We start from the raw sequence: 20,638 nt of genomic DNA on the forward strand, positions 1-20,638 counted from the left end.
TTTAAAACATGAGTTAAATCTAATTAAATGGTCATGAAACATTTTTCAGTTTTTACTATGGTGCCATAGAGCCACCTTCACCCTCAGGGTCTCACCCCTCATCAGCCCTGACACCCCACCCCTCCCCCCCCCCCCACATTTAAATTCCTGGGGAAAACTCAGCCCGGGCACCAGCAGCTGGGATGAGCAGCCTCGGTTTGCAGGAGGCTGCTCAGGAGCAGCAAAGCAGCAGATGGTGCCATAGCCCCGGCCCTTCCCCCGGGTCTCTCCCCTCCCCTGCAGGCTCCGGCTCAGGGGCTGGTGTCGGCAGAGCCCGGGGCTGGTTCCAGCCCCCGGAGAAAGTCCCCGCGGCTGGGCCCCGAGGGGCGCTGGGGAAGGGCTCTCCCCGCACACACCCCGCTGGGCAGCGGCAGCGGCTCAGCCCGGGCTCCGGCTCACGATGGAGGCGGCGGCAGCGTCTGACCCGGGAAGCTCAGCCCCGGAGCTGCGGAGCAGCAAGAGCCAGAGCAACTTCCCCGCCCCCAGCAGCGGGCCACAGGGTTAACCCCTCCGCTGCCAGAGACCAGCCACGAGCCTCGCCCTGCTCCCCGTCCGGAGCCCAGTGACACCCCCGGCGCGACCGAAGCCGAGAGAGTCCCCGAGAAACCGGCCCCTGGCGCTGCTGGGGCGGCTTGTTCCGAGTATAATGTAGGAAACTGGTCCCTGTAGCAATGTGCTCTCTGTAGCAACAGTTACTGATACGCAATGGATGTAAGAAACTGCTGCCTGATGTTCCTACAGGGAGCAGGTTCCTGTACTACCCTGGCAACGGGCCGCCCCGCTCTGCAGAGGTCGGGCAAGTGGCTGCTGTTACTCCAGAAGCCCCCACCTCTTTCCCGATGCTCCCCGCACAAGCCGCCCCAGCAGCGCCAGGGGCCGGTTTCTCGGGGACTCTCTCGGCTTCGGTCGCGCCGGGGGTGTCACTGGGCTCCGGACGGGGAGCAGGGCGAGGCTTGTGGCTGGTCTCTGGCAGCGGAGGGGTTAACCCTGTGGCCCGCTGCTGGGGGCGGGGAAGTTGCTCTGGCTCTTGCTGCTCCGCAGCTCCGGGGCTGAGCTTCCCGGGTCAGACGCTGCCGCCGCCTCCATCGTGAGCCGGAGCCCGGGCTGAGCCGCTGCCGCTGCCCAGCGGGGTGTGTGCGGGGAGAGCCCTTCCCCAGCGCCCCTCGGGGCCCAGCCGCGGGGACTTTCTCCGGGGGCTGGAACCAGCCCCGGGCTCTGCCGACACCAGCCCCTGAGCCGGAGCCTGCAGGTGAGGGGAGAGACCCGGGGGAAGGGCTGGGGCCGGGGCTATGGCACCATCTGCTGCTTTGCTGCTCCTGAGCAGCCTCCTGCAAACCGAGGCGGCTCAGTCCCACCAGGGCAGGGGGTAGGCACCAGGCTTAAGAACAGGATACAGGCACTGCCAGCCAGGGCCAATCGAGGGGTAGGAGGGCCATTTGGCCTGGGGCTCAAGCTCAAAGGGGGCCTCAAATTTAGACCCTTGTAAATTTTTTTGGTCTTTGATAAGTTTCACAACTTTTTTTAATGCTCATCTGTATTGGACTAAAATATGACACACTATCAGCTTAGAGCAGCAAATTTAAGCAAATAAGAGATGTGATTTGGTAAAAGACATATTTTTTTGTTAACTGATATATATATATGTTGTCAGATTAAAGAGTTAAAATGTTCATAAATATTAATAAAAATATACCGGTTCTGATGGCACAAGATTAGACAGTGATGAACCTATCCTCTCAGATCTGCTGATTATATAAACAAACCACTACTAGTGGCTGGTGCTGGATCAAGTGTAAGTTGAAAGGTAGAGAATTGTTACATTTTAGTATCTTTAGAATTTTACATCTAGTTGCCTAAGGAATTATTTATGTGTGAGAATTCCTCATTATTATCTTCATATGGTAGCTAAAAGAAGTGACTGGTTGGCTGAGCCTTAGCTTGGTAGCTTGGCCATCATCATAGGCTTTCGTAGTCTATAGGCCCAGACTCAAGGTGAAAATTTGTGAGGACAGTCTTGTACAGTGAGTTTCATGAGGACACACGTTTGAAATTTTTGGACATTATCCCTTTGTCTGTATCCGTGTCTGTGTTTACTGTATATATGTCATTCCTTTGTCCTCAGCTCAGCCTGTTATATTATACCTTGCATGCTTGAGTTTTGATTCAGTGATAAGGATAATAACCTCTCTGAGTGCTTCATTTTATGTTCTTAATTAGTATTCCTTCATTTTAAGTCTTTTCAGCATTTGTGTAACATGTTTACAATAGAAGATTTCAAGTGCAGATAAACTACTTATTTACAGCAGAATATTTTAAGTGTGGATAGGCTACATAGTAACTGGATAGATCACTATGAAGAGGAGATTTGAAAGCAAGAGATGGCGAAAACAACTGAGTGAAGCAGCAGCTAAGAGCTCAAAGCCAATAACTTCATTTCTCAAACCACTGGAAAACACACCTTACCCAACAAACAATGCTACAGATAATGAAAACTCCGCAACTGCAACAGGAGATATTTCAATGCCAATACCTGAACATGAGGACACTAGTCAAGAAGGAGATGTACCAACAGTAACAGATGCAGCAGAAGACCCTGTGTAGGATCAAGAAAATCAACAGCAACAGGAAGATGTAGATCTTATGCAGCAAGAGCTATTCATGAGTACTACAGGTTTGACTGTGACTGACATTACATTTGAGCAGCATTGCTCTTGTCAATAATTCCAATCTTTTCTTCAGAGTAGTTGTTTTGAAATTCCAAGTAACATTCCATGCTTTCCCTACTTGTCTGCTGACATTCAAAAACTCTTCCAAATGGTGAGACCTGCAACAACAGACTGGTTATGCTGGAGTATGGAAGAACAATCTCTGGACTGTGCACCCTGCTTATTTTGAACAAAAATGCTGCAAATGCATCAGTTCTCTCTGATCAATCAGGATGGAGCATCAGCAGACGTTGGAGGAAGTTGAAAGGCTGAATACTATTATATGAGAGTTCAACATCACACAAAGAAAGCTATGTTGCATGGAAATCAGCCAGTAAGGCAGCATCAGCTGAAAGTTCAGTTGAGAATTTACTCTTGACTGAACTCTCTACAGAAGCTAGTAACTGGAAAAAACTTCTTGAGTGCATCCTGAACATAAGAACAGCCATACTGGGTCAGACCAAAGGTCCATCCAGCCCAGTATCCTGTCTACCGACAGTGACCAATGCCAGGTGCCCCAGAGGGAGTGAACCTAACAGCTAATGATCTAGTGATATCTCTCCTACCATCCAGCTCCACCTGCTGACAAACAGAGGCTAGGGACACCATTCCTTACCCATCCTGGCTAATGGCCATTAATGGACTTAACCTCCATGAATTTATCCAGTTCTCTTTTAAACCCTGTTATAGTCCTAGCCTTCACAATCTCCTCAGGCAAGGAGTTCCAGAGGTTGACTGTGCACTGTGTGAAGAAGAACTTCCTTTTATTTGTTTTAAACCTGCTGCCCATTAATTTAATTTGGTGGCCCCTAGTTCTTATATTATGGGAACAAGTAAATAACTTTTCCTTATTCACTTTCTCCACACCACTCATGATTTTCATACATTCATAGATATTAAGGTTAGAAGGGACCATTATGATCATCTAGTCTGACCTTCTGCACAATGCAGGCCACCAAATCTCACCCACGCATTCCTGCAATAAACCTCTCATCTATGTCTGAGCTATTCAAGTACTCAAATCATGGTTTAAAGACTTCAAGGTGCAGAGAATCCTCCAGCAAGTGACCCATGCTCCATGCTGCAGAGGAAGGCGAAAAAATCCCAGAGCCTCTTCCATTCTGCCCTGGACGAAAATTCCTTCCTGACCTCAAATATGGCGATCAGCTGAACTCTGAGCATATGGGCAAGACTCACCAGCCAGATACCCAGGAAAGAAATCTCTGTACTAACTCAGATCCCACCCCATCTAACATTCCATCACAGGCCATTGGGCCTATTTACCATGAAAAGTTATCAATCAATTAATTGCCAAAATCATGTTATCCCATCGTACCATCTCCTCCATAAACTTATCAAGTTTAATCTTGAAGCCAAAAAATTGTCTTTTGCCCCCACTGCTTCCCTTGGAAGGCTATTCCAGAACTTCACTCCTCTGATGGTTGGAAACTTTTGTCTAATTTCAAGTCTAAACTTCCTGATGGCCAGTTTATATCCATTTGTTCTTGTGTCCACATTGGTACTGAGCTTAAATAATTCCTCTCCCTCCCTGGTATTTATCCCTCTGATATATTTATAGAGAGCAATCATATCTCCCCTCAGCCTTCTTTTGGTTAAGCTAAACAAGCCAAGCTCCTTGAGTCTCCTTTCATAAGACAGGTTTTCCATTCCTCAGATCATCCTAGTAGCCCTTCTCTGTACCTGTTCCAGTTTGAATTCATCCTTCTTAAACATGGGAGACCAGAACTGCACACAGTATTCCAGGTGAGGTCTCACCAGTGCCTTTTATAACAGTACTAACACCTCCTTATCTCTACTGGAAATACCTCGCCCGATGCATCCCAAGACCGCATTAGCTTTTTTCACGGCCATATCACATTGGTGGCTCATAGTCATCCTGTGGTCAACCAATACTCCTAGGTCCTTCTCCTCTGTTACTTCCAAGTGATGCATCCCCAGTTTATAACAAAAATTCTTGTTCTTAATCCCTAAATACATGACCTTACACTTTTCACTATTAAATTTCATCCTGTTACTATTACTCCAGTTTACAAGGTCATCCAGGTCTCCCTGTATGATATCCCAGTCCTTCTGTGTATTGGCAATACCTCCTAGCTTCGTGTCATCTTCAAACTTTATTAGCACATTCCAACTTTTTGTGCTGAGGTCAGTAATAAAAAGATTGGTCCCAAAACTGATCCCTGAGGAACTCCACTGGTAACTTCCCTCCAGCCTGACAGTTCACCTTTCGGTAAGACCCGCTGTAGTCTCTCCTTTAACCAATTCCTTATCCACTTTCAATTTTCATATTGATCCCCATCTTTTCCAATTTAACTAATAATTCCCCAAGTGGCACCTTATCAAACGCCTTACTGAAATCTAGGTGAATTAGATCCACTGCATTTCCTTTGACTAAAAAATCTGTTACTTTCTCAAAGAAGGAGATCAGGTTGGTTTGACATGATCTACCTTTTGTAAAACCGTCTTGTAGTTTTTCCCATTTACCATTGACCTCAATGTCCTTAACTACTTTCTCCTTCAATTTTTTTTCCAAGACCTTGCATACTACAGATGTCAAACTAACAGGCCTGTAGTTACTAGGATCACTTTTTTTTTTCCTTTCTTAAAAAGAGGAACTATATTAGTAATTCTCCAGTCATACGGTACAACTCTATCATATCCCCCCTTAGTCTCCTCTTTTCCAAGCTGAAAAGTACTAGCCTCTTTAATCTCTCCTCATATGGGATCTGTTCCAAACTCCTAATCATTTTAGTTGCCCTTTTCTGAACCTTTTCTAATGCCAGTATCTCTTTTTTGAGATGAGGAGACCACATCTGTACGCAGTATTCAGGATGTGGGCATACCATGGATTTATATATCGGCAATAAGATATTCTCCGTTTGATTCTCTGTCCCTTTTTTAATGATTCCTAACATCCCGTTTGCTTTTTTGACTGCCACTGCACACTGCGAGGACGTCTTTAAAGAACCATCCACAATGACTCCAAGATCTTTCTCCCGATTAGTTGTAGCTAAATTAGCCCCCATCGTATTGTATGTATAGTTGGGGTTATTTTTTCCAATGTTCATTACTTTACATTTATCCACATTAAATTCCATTTCCCATTTTGTTGCCCAATCACTTAGTTTTGTGAGATCTTTTGAAGTTCTGCACAGTCTGCTTTGGTCTTAACTATCTTGAGCAGTTTAGTATCATCTGCAAACTTTACCACCTCACTGTTTACCCCTTTCTCCAGATCATTTATGAATAAATTGAATAGGATTGGTCCTAGGACTGACCCTTGGGGAACACCATTCCATTCTGAAAATTTACCATTTACTTCTACTCTTTGTTCCCTGTCTTTTAACCAGTTCTCAATCCATGAAAGGATCTTCCCTCTTATCCCATGACAATTTATCATCCTTTTTCTTTCTGAGTGGGTATTAGGTTTCTTTGGTTCCAGTCAACATATTGGTGATTGTGTAAATGGAAACTTTCTACGCATAGTTGAGCTCCTCAGCAAATATGACCCACTTCTATCAGAGCATGTTAAACGTGTTCAAGAATCGCAAGAGAGTCAAAAGCGCATGCAAGTCCATTATCTCTCCACACACATACAAAACAAGTTTATTGAGCTATGTGGGTCATTCGTACAAACAACAATTCTTGATGATATTCAAAATGCCAAGTATTTTTCAATCATTGTTGATGCAACTCCAGATTGTTCTCACAAGGAACAGACTACTATGGTTATTCAATATGTTAAGATTGTAGACAGCTCAAAATTTTCAATTGAAGAAAGGTTTATTTTGTTTGATAATTTCACGATAAAAACTGAAAAAGAAATTGCTGCTTGAGTACTAGCAATTCTAGAAGGTTTTAAGTTAGACTTTCAAGTCTGCATTGGTCAAGCCTATGACAATGGATCTAATATGGCTGGGAAGTACAAAGGTGTACAGGCAGTTCTGCTTGAGCATACTTCAGACTGTATTTTCTCCAGCTGTGGAAACCACGCACTAAACCTTGTAGGTGTTGACTGTGCTGAATCATGCAAGGAGGCAATTATTTACTTTGGAACTGTTCAGCAAATGTACAATCTCATCAGTAGCAGTCCCCAAAGGTGGGAAATTCTGAAGCAATATCTTCCTGTTTCACTGCATGAGATGTCCAAAACTAGATGGTCTGCAAGGATTCAACCAGTTGCGCAGCATTTGAATTCAGTGAGAAAGGCTTTAAATGAGCTTGAATTTCTCAATCTCATTGCACAGGCTTGAACTGACCTTCAGTTTATTCAGAAGCACATGTCCAAATTTGAATGCATTCAGATGTCATCTTTGTGGAGAAAGCTACTTAAAATGATCCATCAAACTAATCTGGTAATTAAAGCACACAATGCTACACTTGATGTTGAGAGGGATAACATTGAAAGTCTTATCAATGACATTCAACAGATTCATGAACAATGGGATGCGATCCTGACTGAGTCCAAATTAGTAGCACAGAATATTGGTGTGACGGTGCCCCCCATAAGCCTTTATGGAAGTATGCTTATGAATGAATATATATATATATATATATATATGACATAACTGGAATATGTTTTATGCTACATGTGCCATGTAGCATATCTATGTAAAGTTTATGATCTACTGAATTTATTAATCCTATTTGTATGCATATATCGTTTTTGTATTTGAAGTTATGAAGATTGGCTTTGTACTGGCTTGTTTTTTAAGTAACCTTTGTAAAAAGTTTGGTCAGTTCCTTGAGAAAGGAATGTGCAGATTAGGTACCCAATCAAGAAACACTTAAAGGACAATGAATCTTGGAATGCTCCAACCCATATAAGAAGTCTACCTGAGGATGTTCAAGGAAGCCTGTGAACCATGGCTGCCACCTCTAAGTTCTGAGTCATGCATGGACGTGTGACTTGCCCATGTGCCTCCAAAACTCCATCTTGGAGCTGGACTTTGCATAGGAGAGAGGACGGGGTCTCCACCCACAGAGTGAAGTCTATTTAAACCCCTGGGAGGCCCCTCCATTTTGTCTTCAGCTAGCTAAAGAGAGATCCTCTCCAACCCCAAGGATACCTGAAAGAAACTGGAACAAAGGACAGTAAGTACAGGGGGTATGAGTGATTGCTGGACCCAGACTAGAAGGAGACTAGTCTGTAAAAGAAAGCTTACTGTAACTGGTGAGGTTTTTATCTGTATTCAGTTTTATTATTGTACTAGACTTAGACTTGCGTGTTTTATTTTATTTTGCTTGGTAATTCACTTTGTTCTGTCTGTTACTACTTGGAACCACTTAAATCCTACTTTCTGTATTTAATAAAATCACATTTTACTTATTAATTAACCCAGAATATATATTAAAACCGGGGTAGGGGGCAGCAAACAGCTGTGCATACCTCTCTATCAGTGTTATGTCCTTATGTCAGCATAATTATGATATGTATTTCAGTATATTATTTATAAATATGTTGTTCCATTTTATAGCATACTGAAAATGTATTAAGAAATGAAACCGCTTCAGAAATATACATTATGTATTTATTGCATTTACTTCACTTGCAAATTACTTCCATGAATTATCAACAATCCCAGATAAATTCATTGTAATTGATATGTACAGCTACATACATTTGGAATGTAGACGTAAAATGGGATAAAAAGTTAGACAAGACACATTTGTTGTTGATGTTTTTATTAAAAGCAAACAAACAAAACCCTCCATTTCCACAAAAGACATAGACCATGTTAGTAAGGAGAGAGCTCTATCTGATTGTTGTGATTTTATAGCACAAAGATTTTACTATTATTTATTTTTTTCTAAACTGAATGAAATGTAACATGAAGTCCTGATGTAACACTGAAAAGAAATACTAAGCCATTGAGGGAAGTCTGTGCTATTCTCCTTATGTTCCTGAAATTCCCATTCCACATCTAGCTAGCAAGAGATGTTAAGAGTAACGAGAGAGGTTTTTTCAGGTATGTTAGCAACAAGAAGAAAGTCAAGGAAAGTGTGGGCCCCTTACAGAATGAGGGAGGCAACCAAGTGACAGAGAATGTGGAAAAAGCTAATGTACTCAATGCTTTTTTTGCCTCTGTCTTCATGAACAAGGTCAGCTCCCAGACCACTGACTGGGCAGCACAGCATGAGGAGGAGGTGACCAGCCCTCTGTGGAGAAAGAAGTGGTTCGGGACTATTTAGAAAAGCTGGATGAGCACAAGTCCATGGGGCCGGATGTGCTGCATCCGAGAGTGCTAAAGGAGTTGGTGGATGTGACTGCAGAGCCATTGGCCATTATCTTTGAAAACTCATGGCGATCAGGGGAGGTCCTGGATGACTGGAAAAAGGAGAATATAGTGCCCACCTTTAAAAAAGGGAAGAAGGAGGATCCGGGGAACTACAGGCTAGTCAGCCTCACCTCAGTCCCTGGAAATATCATGGAGCAGGTCCTCAAGGAATCAATTCTGAAGCACTTAAAGGAGAGGAAAGTGATCAGGAACAGTCAGCATGGATTCACCAAGGGCAAGTCATGCCTGACTAATCTAATTGTCTTCTATGATGAGATAACTGTCTCTGTGGAGGAGGGTAAAGCAGTGGACGTGTTGTTCCTTGACTTTAGCAAAGCTTTTGACACGGTCTCCCACAGTATTCTTGCCAGCAAGTTAAAGAAGTATGGGCTGGATGAATGGACTATAAGGTGGATAGAAAGCTGGCTAGATTGTCGGGCTCAATGGGTAGTGATCAATGGCTCCATGTCTAGTTGGCAGCCAGCATCAAGTGGAGTGCTCCAAGGGTCGGACCTGGGGTTGGTTTTGTTCAATATCTTCTTTAATGATCTGGAGGATGGCGTGGATTGCACCCTCAGCAGGTTTGCAAGTGACACTAAACTGGGAGGAGAGGTAGATACGCAGGACGGTAGGGATAGGATACAGAGGGACCTAGACAAATTAGAGGATTGGGCCAAAAGAAATCTGATCAGGTTCAGCAAGGATAAGTGCAGAGTCCTGCACTTAGGACGGAAGAATCCCATACACTGCTACAGACGAGGGACCAAATGACTAGGCCGCAGTTCTGCAGAAAAGGACCTAGGGGTTACACTGGAAGAGAAGCTGGATATGAGTCAACAGTGTGCCGTTGTTGCCAAGAAGGCCAATGGCATTTTGGGATGTATAAGTAGGGGCATTGCCAACAGATCGAGGGACGTGATCGTCCCCCTCTATTCGACATTGGTGAGGCCTCATCTGGAGTACTGTGTCCAGTTTTGGGCCCCACACTACAAGAAGGATGTGGAAAAATTGGAGAGAGTCCAACGTAAGGCAACAAAAACGATTAGGGGACTGGAACACATGACTTATGAGGAGAGGCTGAGGGAACTGGATTGTTTAGTCTACGGAAGAGAAGAATGAGGGGGGATTTGATAGCTGCTTTCAACTACCTGAAAGTGGGTTCCAGAGAGGATGGATCTAGACTGTTCTCAGTGGTAGCAGATGACAGAACAAGGAGTAATGGTCTCAAGTTGCAGTGGGGGAGGTTTAGGTTGGATATTAGGAAAACTTTTTCACTAGGAGGGTAGTGAAGCACTGGAATGCATTACCTAGGGAGGTGGTGGAATCTCCTTCCTTAGAAGTTTTAAAGGTCAGGCTTGACAAAGCCCTGGCTGAGATTATTTAGTTGGGGATTGGTCCTGCTTGAGCAGGGGGTTGGACTAGATGACCTCCTGAGGTCCCTTCCAACCCTGATATTCTATGATCTGCTATTGACTTGCAGAGTCACCTTGATCTAGTCCAGTGGCCATCAACCGGTTGATCGCAATCGACTGGTCGATTCTAGAGGATTTCCCAGTCAATCGCAATCTCAGGTGGCAGCACAGCGTGGCTGCTGTTGAGGCAGACTCCCTGCCTACTCTGGCCCCACACTGCTCCCAGAAGTGGCCACTGCATCCCCGTGGCCCCAGGGGCAGGGAAGCAGGGGTCTTCCTCCATGCTCTGCTCCCGCCTGCAAGCACCACCCCCACAGCTCCCATTGGCCAGGAGAGGTGCGGAGGCGATGCTTGCAGAGAGGGGCAGCACACGGAGCCACATGCCCCCTGCATCGCAGGGGCCACTGGGATGTGTTGGCCCCTTCCGGGAGCAGTGTAGGGCTGGGGTAGGCAGGAAGCCTGCCTTAGCCTTGCTGCGCCTGCTGCCAACCAGGAGCCACTGGAGGTAAGTGCTGCCCAGCGGGAGACCGCACCCTAACCCCCATCCCTGAGCCCCCTCCCAGAGCCAGCACCCCAACCCCCCTCCTGCACCCCAACATACAGCCCTGACCTCCCTTCTGGAGCCAGCACCCCATACCGCTCTTGCACCCTATGCCCCAGCCCTGACTCCTCTCCCAGAGCCATCATCCTGTACCCACTCCTGCACCCCAACACTCTGCCCCAGCCTGGAGCCCTGTCCTGCTCCCTCCCAGAGCCCACACCCTGCACCCCCTCCTGCACCCAAACTCTCTGCCTCTACCCCAGCCCGTAGCCCCCTCCTGCACCCCAACCACCTGCCCCAGGCTCAGCCCAGAGCCCCCTCTCACACTGCGAACCCCTTGGCCCCAGCCCAGAACCTGCACCCCCTCCTGAACCCCTGCCCCAGTCCAGTGAAAGTGAGTGAGGGTGCAGTAGAGTGAGCGACGGGCGGGTGGAGTGAGTGGGGCGGGGCTTTGGGGAAGAGTCAGGGCCTCTGGGAAGAGGCGGGGTAGATCCTGAGTTGCCCTTAGCCCTGGTCTACACTAGGACTTTAGGTCGAATTTAGCAGCGTTAAATCGATTTAAACCTGCACCCGTCCACACAGTGAAGCCCTTTATTTCGACTTAAAGGGCTCTTAAAATCGATTTCCTTACTCCACCCCTGACAAGTGGATTAGCGCTTAAATCGACGTTCCCGGCTCGAATTTGGGGTACTGTGGACACAATTCGATGGTATTGGCCTCCGGGAGCTATCCCAGAGTGCTCCATTCTGACCGCTCTGGACAGCACTCTCAACTCAGATGCACTGGCCAGGTAGACAGGAAAAGAACCGCAAACTTTTGAATCTCATTTCCTGTTTGGCCAGCGTGGCAAGCTGCAGGTGACCATGCAGAGCTCATCAGCACAGGTGACCATGATGGAGTCCCAGAATCGCAAAAGAGCTCCAGCATGGACCGAACGGGAGGTACGGGATCTGATCGCTGTTTGGGGAGAGGAATCCGTGCTATCAGAACTCCGTTCCAGTTTTCGAAATGCCAAAACCTTTGTGAAAATCTCCCAGGGCATGAAGGACAGAGGCCATAACAGGGACCCGAAGCAGTGCCGCGTGAAACTGAAGGAGCTGAGGCAAGCCTACCAGAAAACCAGAGAGGCGAACAGCCGCTCTGGGTCAGAGCCCCAAACATGCCGCTTCTATGATGAGCTGCATGCCATTTTAGGGGGTTCAGCCACCACTACCCCAGCCGTGTTGTTTGACTCCTTCAATGGAGATGGAGGCAATACGGAAGCAGGTTTTGGGGACGAAGAAGATGAGGAGGAGGAGGAGGTTGTAGATAGCTCACAGCAAGCAAGCTGAGAAACCGGTTTTCCCGACAGCCAGGAACTGTTTCTCACCCTAGACCTGGAGCCAGTATCCCCCGAACCCACCCAAGGCTGCCTCCTGGACCCAGCAGGCGGAAAAGGGACCTCTGGTGAGTGTACCTTTTAAAATGCTATACATGGTTTAAAAGCAAGCATGTGAAAGGATTACTTTGCCCTGGCATTTGCGGTTCTCCTAGATGTAGTCCTAAAGCCTTTGCAAAAGGTTTCTGGGGAGGGCAGCCTTATTTCGTCCTTCATGGTAGGACACTTTACCACTCCAGGCCAGTAACACGTACTCAGGAATCACTGTAGAACAAAGCATTGCAGTGTATGTTTGCTGGCATTCAACCAAAATCCGTTCTTTCTCTCTCTGTGTTATCCTCAGGAGAGTGAGATATAATTCATGGTCACCTGGTTGAAATAGAGTGCTTTTCTTCAGGGACACTCAGAGGTGCCCGTTCCTGCTGGGCTGTTTGCCTGTGGCTAAACAGAAATGTTCCCCACTGTTAGCCACAGGGAGGGGGGAAGGTTGAGGGGGTAGTCACGCGGTGGGAGGAGGCAAAATGCGACCTTGTAACGAAAGCACATGTGCTATGTATGTAATGTGAACAGCAAGGTTTACCCTGAAAGAGTGTAGCCACTGTTTTATAAAATGTGTCTTTTTAAATACCGCTGTCCCTTTTTTTTTCTCCACCAGCTGCATGTGTTTCAATGATCACAGGATCTTCTCCTTCCCAGAGGCTAGTGAAGCTTAGAAAGAAAAAAAAACGCACTCGCGATGAAATGTTCTCCGAGCTCATGCTGTCCTCCCACACTGACAGAGCACAGACAAATGCGTGGAGGCAAATAATGTCAGAGTGCAGGAAAGCACAAAATGACCGGGAGGAGAGGTGGAGGGCTGAAGAGAGTAAGTGGCGGGCTGAAGAGAGTAAGTGGCGGGCTGAAGACAGGGCTGAAGCTCAAATGTGGCGGCAGCGTGATGAGAGGAGGCAGGATTCAATGCTGAGGCTGCTGCAGGACCAAACCAGTATGCTCCAGTGTATGGTTGAGCTGCAGCAAAGGCAGCTGGAGCACAGACTGCCACTGCAGCCCCTCTGTAACCAACCGCCCTCCTCCCCAAGTTCCATAGCCTCCACACCCAGACGCCCAAGAATGCGGTGGGGGGGCCTCCGGCCAATCAGCCACTCCACCACAGAGGATTGCCCAAAAAAAAGAAGGTTGTCATTCAATAAATTTTAAAGTTGTCAACTTTTAAAGTGCTGTGCTTAAAGTGCTGTGTGGCATTTTCCTTCCCTCCTCCACCACCCCTCCTGGAATACCTTGGTAGTCATCTCCCTATTTGTGTGATGAATGAATAACGAATGCATGACTGTGAAGCAGCAATGACTTTATTGCCTCTGCAAGCGGTGATTAAAGGGAGGAGGGGAGGGTGGTTAGCTTACAGGGAAGTAGAGTGAACCAAGGGGCGGGGGGTTTCATCAAGGAGAAACAAACAGAACTTTCACACCGTAGCCTGGCCAGTCATGAAACTGGTTTTCAAAGCTTCTCTGATGCGTACCGCGCCCTCCTGTGCTCTTCTAACCGCCCTGGTGTCTGGCTGCGCGTAACCAGCAGCTAGGCGATTTGCCTCAGCCTCCCAACCCCCCATAAACGTCTCCCCCTTACTCTCACAGATATTGTGGAGCACACAGCAAGCAGTAATAACAGTGGGAATATTGGTTTCGCTGAGGTCTAAGCGAGACAGTAAACTGCGCCAGCGCGCCTTTAAACGTCCAAATGCACATTCTACCACCATTCTGCACTTGCTCAGCCTGTAGTTGAACAGCTCCTGACTACTGTCCAGGCTGCCTGTGTACGGCTTCATGAGCCATGGCATTAAGGGGTAGGCTGGGTCCCCAAGGATACATATAGGCATTTCAACATCCCCAACAGTTATTTTCTGGTCTGGGAATAAAGTCCCTTCCTGCAGCTTTTGAAACAGACCAGAGTTCCTGAAGATGCGAGCGTCATGCACCTTTCCTGGCCATCCCACGTTGATGTTGGTGAAACGTCCCTTGTGATCCACCAGAGCTTGCAGCACTATCGAAAAGTACCCCTTGCGGTTTATGTACTCGGCGGCTTGGTGCTCCGGTGCCAAGATAGGGATATGGGTTCCGTCTATAGCCCCACCACAGTTAGGGAATCCCATTGCAGCAAAGCCATCCACTATGACCTGCACATTTCCCAGGGTCACTACCCTTGATATCAGCAGATCTTTGATTGCGTGAGCTACTTGCATCACAGCAGCCCCCACAGTAGATTTGCCCACTCCAAATTGATTCCCAACTGACCGGTAGCTGTCTGGCGTTGCAAGCTTCCACAGGGCTATCGCCACTCGCTTCTCAACTGTGAGGGCTGCTCTCATCCTGGTATTCATGCGCTTCAGGGCAGGGGAAAGCAAGTCACAAAGTTCCATGAAAGTGCCCTTACGCACGCAAAAGTTTCGCAGCCACTGGGAATCGTCCCAGACCCGCAACACTATGCGGTCCCACCAGTCTGTGCTTGTTTCCCGAGCCCAGAATCGGCGTTCCACAGCATGAACCTGCCCCATTAGCACCATGATGCATGCATTGTCAGGGCCCATGCTTTCAGAGAAATCTGTGTCCATGTCCTGATCACTCACGGGACCGCGCTGACATCGCCTCCTCGCCCGGTATCGCGTTGCTATGTTCTGGTGCTGCATATACTGCTGGATAATGCGTGTGGTGGTTAATGTGCTCCTAATTGCCAAAATGAGCTCAGCGGCCTCCATGCTTGCCTTGGTATGGCGTCCGCACAGAAAAAAGGCGCGGAACGATTGTCTGCCGTTGCTCTGACGGAGGGAGGGGCGACTGATGACACGGCTTACAGGGTTGGCTTCAGGGAGCTAAAATCAACAAAGGGTGTGCCTGTACATCAAGGAGTATTTCAGGCAGGACTGCACGGAGGGTTCCAATAAGAAATGGTGCACCTAAGTTATTGTCGTTATTGGAACAAGAAGGTTAGCCTGGCCTCTGATTGATACATGGCTAGATTTACCTCGCTGTACCTTCTCTGTAAGTGACTGCAGTGTGATCTAGAAGAATGAGTCCCCCTAGACAGGGGAGGGGGGGAAGCAAATGAGTACAAAACAAATCTGGTCTATTTCTTGTTTTGATCCACTCCATCTATCTTTTACATCTTTGGCTGGCAGCAGACGGTGCAGAAGGACTGCATGCCATCCACATCTCATGGCTGCTCGGCAGAAGATGGTACAGTACGACTGCTAGCAGTCCGTATCGCCTGCCCGCTCACCATAAGATGGTTCAATAGGACTGACTGCAGGACTAAAGAGAATGACCTGCTCAAGTCACTCCAAATTTAGTCCCTGCGCCCATGTCTGCCCAGGCGCTCCTGATCGACCTCACAGAGGCGACCAGGAGCACCTCAGACATGACGATGACGGCTACCAGTTGTACTGTACCGTCTGCTGCCACAAGGCAAGGGGTTGCTGCTACTTTGTAGCAATGCCGTACCGCGTCTGCCAGCACCCAGGAGACATAGGGTGACGGTTACCTGAGCGGGCTCCATGCTTGCCGTGGTATTGTTGCCGGCACCCAGTGCCGAGAGGCTGAACAACAGCTTGAGTGGTTTGTTACCCGGTGTGCTATATTTAATAATTACAACGGGGTGGAGAAGCAGAAAAGTTTATTTGCAGCTGCAAAAAGGTACAGGGAGAATAAAATTTTAAATTTTGTATAATAGAGCAGGGAGTTATATAGGCTTTTATATATATATATTTTTTAGTATATTTATTTAATAGCAAGCTGCTTTAAGTATTTATATAGCCAGCTAATTTAGTTTTTAGCTAGTTTTTTGATTTTTTGTATTATTTGTTAAACTATACATAAAGCTGCTTTATTTAGCATTGTTTTTTTATATTTTCCCTGTTTGGCCTTGCTTAGTTTCAGGCAGTCTGACTCTGCAACATACTGTTGCAGATTTTCAGCATAACTGCTGTGTGTGCCTCCAGGCGGGGGGGCCAAGGACACTTGGGCCTAGCACGCAGAGCTGCTGCGAGTGCCTCCAGGCAGGAGGGGGGGCCAAGGACACCGGGGCCTAGTGCAAGGGGGCTTCATTGACACTCGTGGTCTTCCATCCCCTCGAGTTACCTAGTGGCCATGCCCCAGTGTTCCCAACAGTATGGCGTCTGCACAGGTAACTCAGGAAAAAAGGCGCGAAATGATTGTCTGCCCTTGCTTTCACGGGGGGAGGGAGGGAACGGGGGCCTGACGATATGTACCCAGAACCACCCGCGACAATGTTTTAGCCCCATCAGGCATTGGGATATCAACCCAGAATTCCAATGGGCAGCGGAGACTGCGGGAACTGTGGGATAGCTACCCACAGTGCAACGCTCCGGAAGTCGACGCTTGCCTCGGTACTGTGGAAGCGCTCCGCCGAGTTAATGCACTTAATGCACTTAGAGCATTTTCTGTGGGGACACACACACTCGAATATATAAAACCGATTTCTAAAAAAACGACTTCTATAAATTCGACCTAATTTCGTAGTGTAGACATACCCTTAGATTCAAAAAGTTATCTTGGGCATAAAAAGGTTGGAGACCAGTGAATTGAAGGAATTAACATAGGGTTTTTACCTTCAATTCCTGTTATTCTGTTCCCTTATTAAGGGCTTGTCTATACGGTATGACACTAAAGAGGTGAAGTTAAAGTACATAAATTGCAGCACCTTAAATCTGAGAGACTTAAATATTTAATCTGGTCAGTTTAAATATAGCTGTGGTTTAAACAAATAAATATGTTGAAAGACTGAAAGCTGACTTGCTTACACTGTATAAGTATTTTCATGGACAGAAACTAATGGATCCCCAAGGTGTCTTCAGTCTAGTGCAGCAGTTCTCAAACTGTGAGTCGGGACCCCAAAGTGGGTCGCAACCCCATTTTAATGGGGTCGCCAGGGCTGACTTAGACGTGCTGGAGCCCTGGGCTGAGGCCAAAGCCCAAGGCCCACCACCTGGGGACAAAGCCAAAGCCCGAGGCTTTCAGCCCTGGGTGGTGGGGCTCAGGTTACTGGCTGGGGCTGACACCTTTGGGCTTTGGCTTTGCCCTCCTCTTTCCCGCCTGGGGCGGTGGGGCTCGGGCTTTGGCCCCAACCTGGTGTGGCAGTGCTCAGACAAGCTCAGGTTTTGATCCCTCCTTCTGGGGTCTTGTAGTAATTTTTGTTGTCAGAAGGGGGTCACAGTGCAATGAAATTTGAGAACCCTTGGTCTAGTGGATAAAGGTTTAGTGTGAACAAACAAGTGAAAATGGAAGCCAGACAAATTTAGATTAGAGACTAGGCACAAATGTTTGATAGTAAAGATGATTAGCCACTGAAACAAATGACCAATGGATATCTCTTGATGTCTTCAAATCAAGACTGGATGACTTTCTAGAAAATATGCTTTTGGGAAATACAGGTTTGTACCTGGGTAACTGTGTTAAGTGTAATGGCTTGTGACACACAGTAGGTCAGATTACGTGACTAATGATCCCTTCTGGTACTGTGAATCTATTCTGTGGATTTTAGGATCTCATCCTGCAAACACTCACAACACATGTTTAATATTAAGCATCTGAATGGTCCCATTGACTTCACCTAATCTCTGTTGTGAAGAGGGCTTAAAAAGTCTCCATTTCTTTAGTCCTGGTGAAAGGGCCTTGCTCTGTGCTTCAAATAGACTGATGAAGACTAGGGGCTTTAAATACAGGAGCCTAAATTTAGACACCTAAATCCATATTCAGGCAGCTGAATAAGCATCTTGTTTTTTAGAAACACCGGACACTCAGAACTGAATCCCATTGTTGTAGGCGCAGTAATTTGGAAACTCAAGCCACGTATTGAAAGAAATGAATATGGATTTGGGATCTAACTTTTGTGTGTTGTGTATGTAATATCTAGATTCAAGCATTTGCCCAAAATATCAGAGTCTAGAATGTCTGTTAACAGGAAAAGAGTTTGGGGGGGATGGGGGTGTGGAAAGGATTAAAGCCCCTCCTGAAATGTCTCCAATTGTCCTTCTCACCCTGACAGGCTGCAGAACACGCATGTCTTGCTCCGGATCATCCCATGCCCTCCAGAGACAGGGAAAGGAAATGGCAGCAGCGGAGCCAGTGACCTTCGAGGAGGTGGCTGTGTATTTCTCTGAGAAGGAATGGGCTCTGCTGGACCCGGGTCAGAGAGCCCTCTACAGGGATGTGCTCCAGGAGAATTATGAGACTGTGACCTCGCTGGGTAAGGATTCCTGTCCCCTCAGCTGCCAGATGCTGTGTGGGCTCTGGAGTAGCTGAGTTGAGTTTGGCTCAGGATTCTTCATTGGCCCCCCATATGTCAGGGGGATCAGCCCCAATAATCACTGGCTCCCGTGTGAGAGACTGTCCACTCCCATACAACAGCAGATTCAGTGACATAACAATGATGCTATTCTTCCCACAAACAAGGTTTCAATGTGCTTCACCACCATCTTGTGCATGTTCTGTCTTGGCTAGAGGTATGAGTGGAAGGGCCCAGTCAGGAACAGCATATACCAGAGTGCTGGAGCTGGGGCTGGCTGCTGTTCGTGCCTCCAGGCCTACCTCTTGTGCCAGTGTGCTGAACTCTGGGAAGGAGGGTGCAGTTCCTGGAGTCCTTTCCTGGCTATGGCTGATCGCTGTGAGCGGGGCTGGGTTCTGGGACTGAGCAGTTAATGCTCTGTGAGCCTTCTGTGGGGTGTATCGCTGTAGTAGAAAAAAGTGAGGAGGGCTCTTCTTGTTTTCAGACACTACACTTGGTCTCAGGAGACCTCCGTTCAATTCCCTGTTCTGCCACAGACTTCATGAGTAACCTTGGGCAAGTCACTTAGACTGTGCCTCAGCCCCTGTCTCTGCAATGGGTATCATAGTATGTCTCTATTTCACAGTTCTGTATAAGGATAAATACATTAAATCTGGGAGATGCTCAGATACTGTGATCATGGGGGCCCCTGTAAGTACCCTGATAGCACAATGGGGTCCTGATTTACACTGGAGATTCCAGGTGCTGCTGTAATTCATAATCTTCACTTCCTGTAGCGGCTGCAGTGATGTATGATTTGTTGTTAGCGCCACAGTGTGTTGTAACAGCTGCTCAGTGCTGCTGTTTCTGGAGCTCTGATGTCAGCTGCACTAGCAGAGAGTGCAGCTTGCCCATTCAGCACACCTCAGTGGTGTTCCTAAAGAAAGATCACAGGCTGGGTTCAGTGGCTAACGCATTCGGCCAGGTTTATTGTCAACGAAGCACAGTACTAGTGTCCCAGGTCAATGGGTACAGGTACAGTAACGTGTTTTAGTCCCTCCACACCCGCCCCCCACCCCGACAATGGTACCGACTCAATCAGCAAACCAAGATGCTGTCCCCTGAGCTACCACAAATATCCCCTCCTGTGACTTCTTCTATACATTGATGCAAAGAAGATACATCTTACACGCCAACTGTAGCTACCACCCTTATCCATGTACCAGTTAGTTTGAACAAAACATCCCTATCCATTATCCTGTCATCCCATCCTTATTTTCACAAGGGGTCAGTGTGTTCCTATACCGTCTCTTAGCAATGTGTTTATGTAGTTACTGTTAGAGAGCTTATTCCTTCACTCTCCCACTTCCCTGGTCCTTCTCGCATGAACAGAGAGCAACAATACCCGAAGTCCGAAGGTGCAAACAATTCGATGTTTATTGGGGTGAACTTCCAGCAAGCTTAAATACAAGTTCCTTTTTCCTTATTTTCGATCCCAACTTACTTCCTGTTTGCCCCTAATTTATATAGTATTATTCTTAGCTATACCTTAACCAATCATTCTACTGAAATTTAACTAACCAATCCTAACATATTTTAACATGATTAGCTAACCAATTATATCCCACCACCTCAATTAGTTTACACCCAGCAAAATTAATTATACAGCAGACAGGAACAATCACAGAACCAGACAGAGATTATACAGACAAACAATAGCAAAGTGGGAACTATAATGACAAAACAATACAGAAGTGAGGATTTTACATCCCAGCTATTGATAAGTGAGTTCTTGCCAGACAGGATGCTATCAAACTAAGTTTCCTTTTACATTTTCTAGGCACTTCCCTTTCTCTGGAGGTGATAGGAATACAATCCTGTCCTGATAGTGCCTGACAGCCCAAATAGCACCTTATTTCAATGTGACTAGTTTGGAATGTGAGGATGTGACTGTTCGCTTCCTAGCTTATGGCTGCCTCTGCTGCTTAGCC

At 46.9% G+C, this 20,638-nt stretch overlaps 1 protein-coding gene across 1 annotated transcript in view; it reads left to right on the forward strand.

Moving 5' to 3' along the window:
* Window positions 1-1,050: 1,050 nt before the first annotated feature.
* LOC140898231 (uncharacterized) overlaps window positions 1,051-20,638 on the forward strand; it is a 62,133-nt gene continuing 42,545 nt past the window's right edge. The window contains exons 1-2 of the mRNA XM_078848842.1: window positions 1,051-1,288; window positions 18,429-18,629. Coding sequence (XP_078704968.1) covers window positions 18,443-18,629 — 187 coding nt within the window. The 5' untranslated portion in view covers window positions 1,051-1,288; window positions 18,429-18,442. The remainder of the gene's footprint in view (window positions 1,289-18,428; window positions 18,630-20,638) is intronic.

This window comes from Lepidochelys kempii, chromosome 14 (assembly GCF_965140285.1).
Source record: "Lepidochelys kempii isolate rLepKem1 chromosome 14, rLepKem1.hap1, whole genome shotgun sequence".
Classification (NCBI taxonomy): Eukaryota; Metazoa; Chordata; order Testudines; family Cheloniidae; genus Lepidochelys; species Lepidochelys kempii.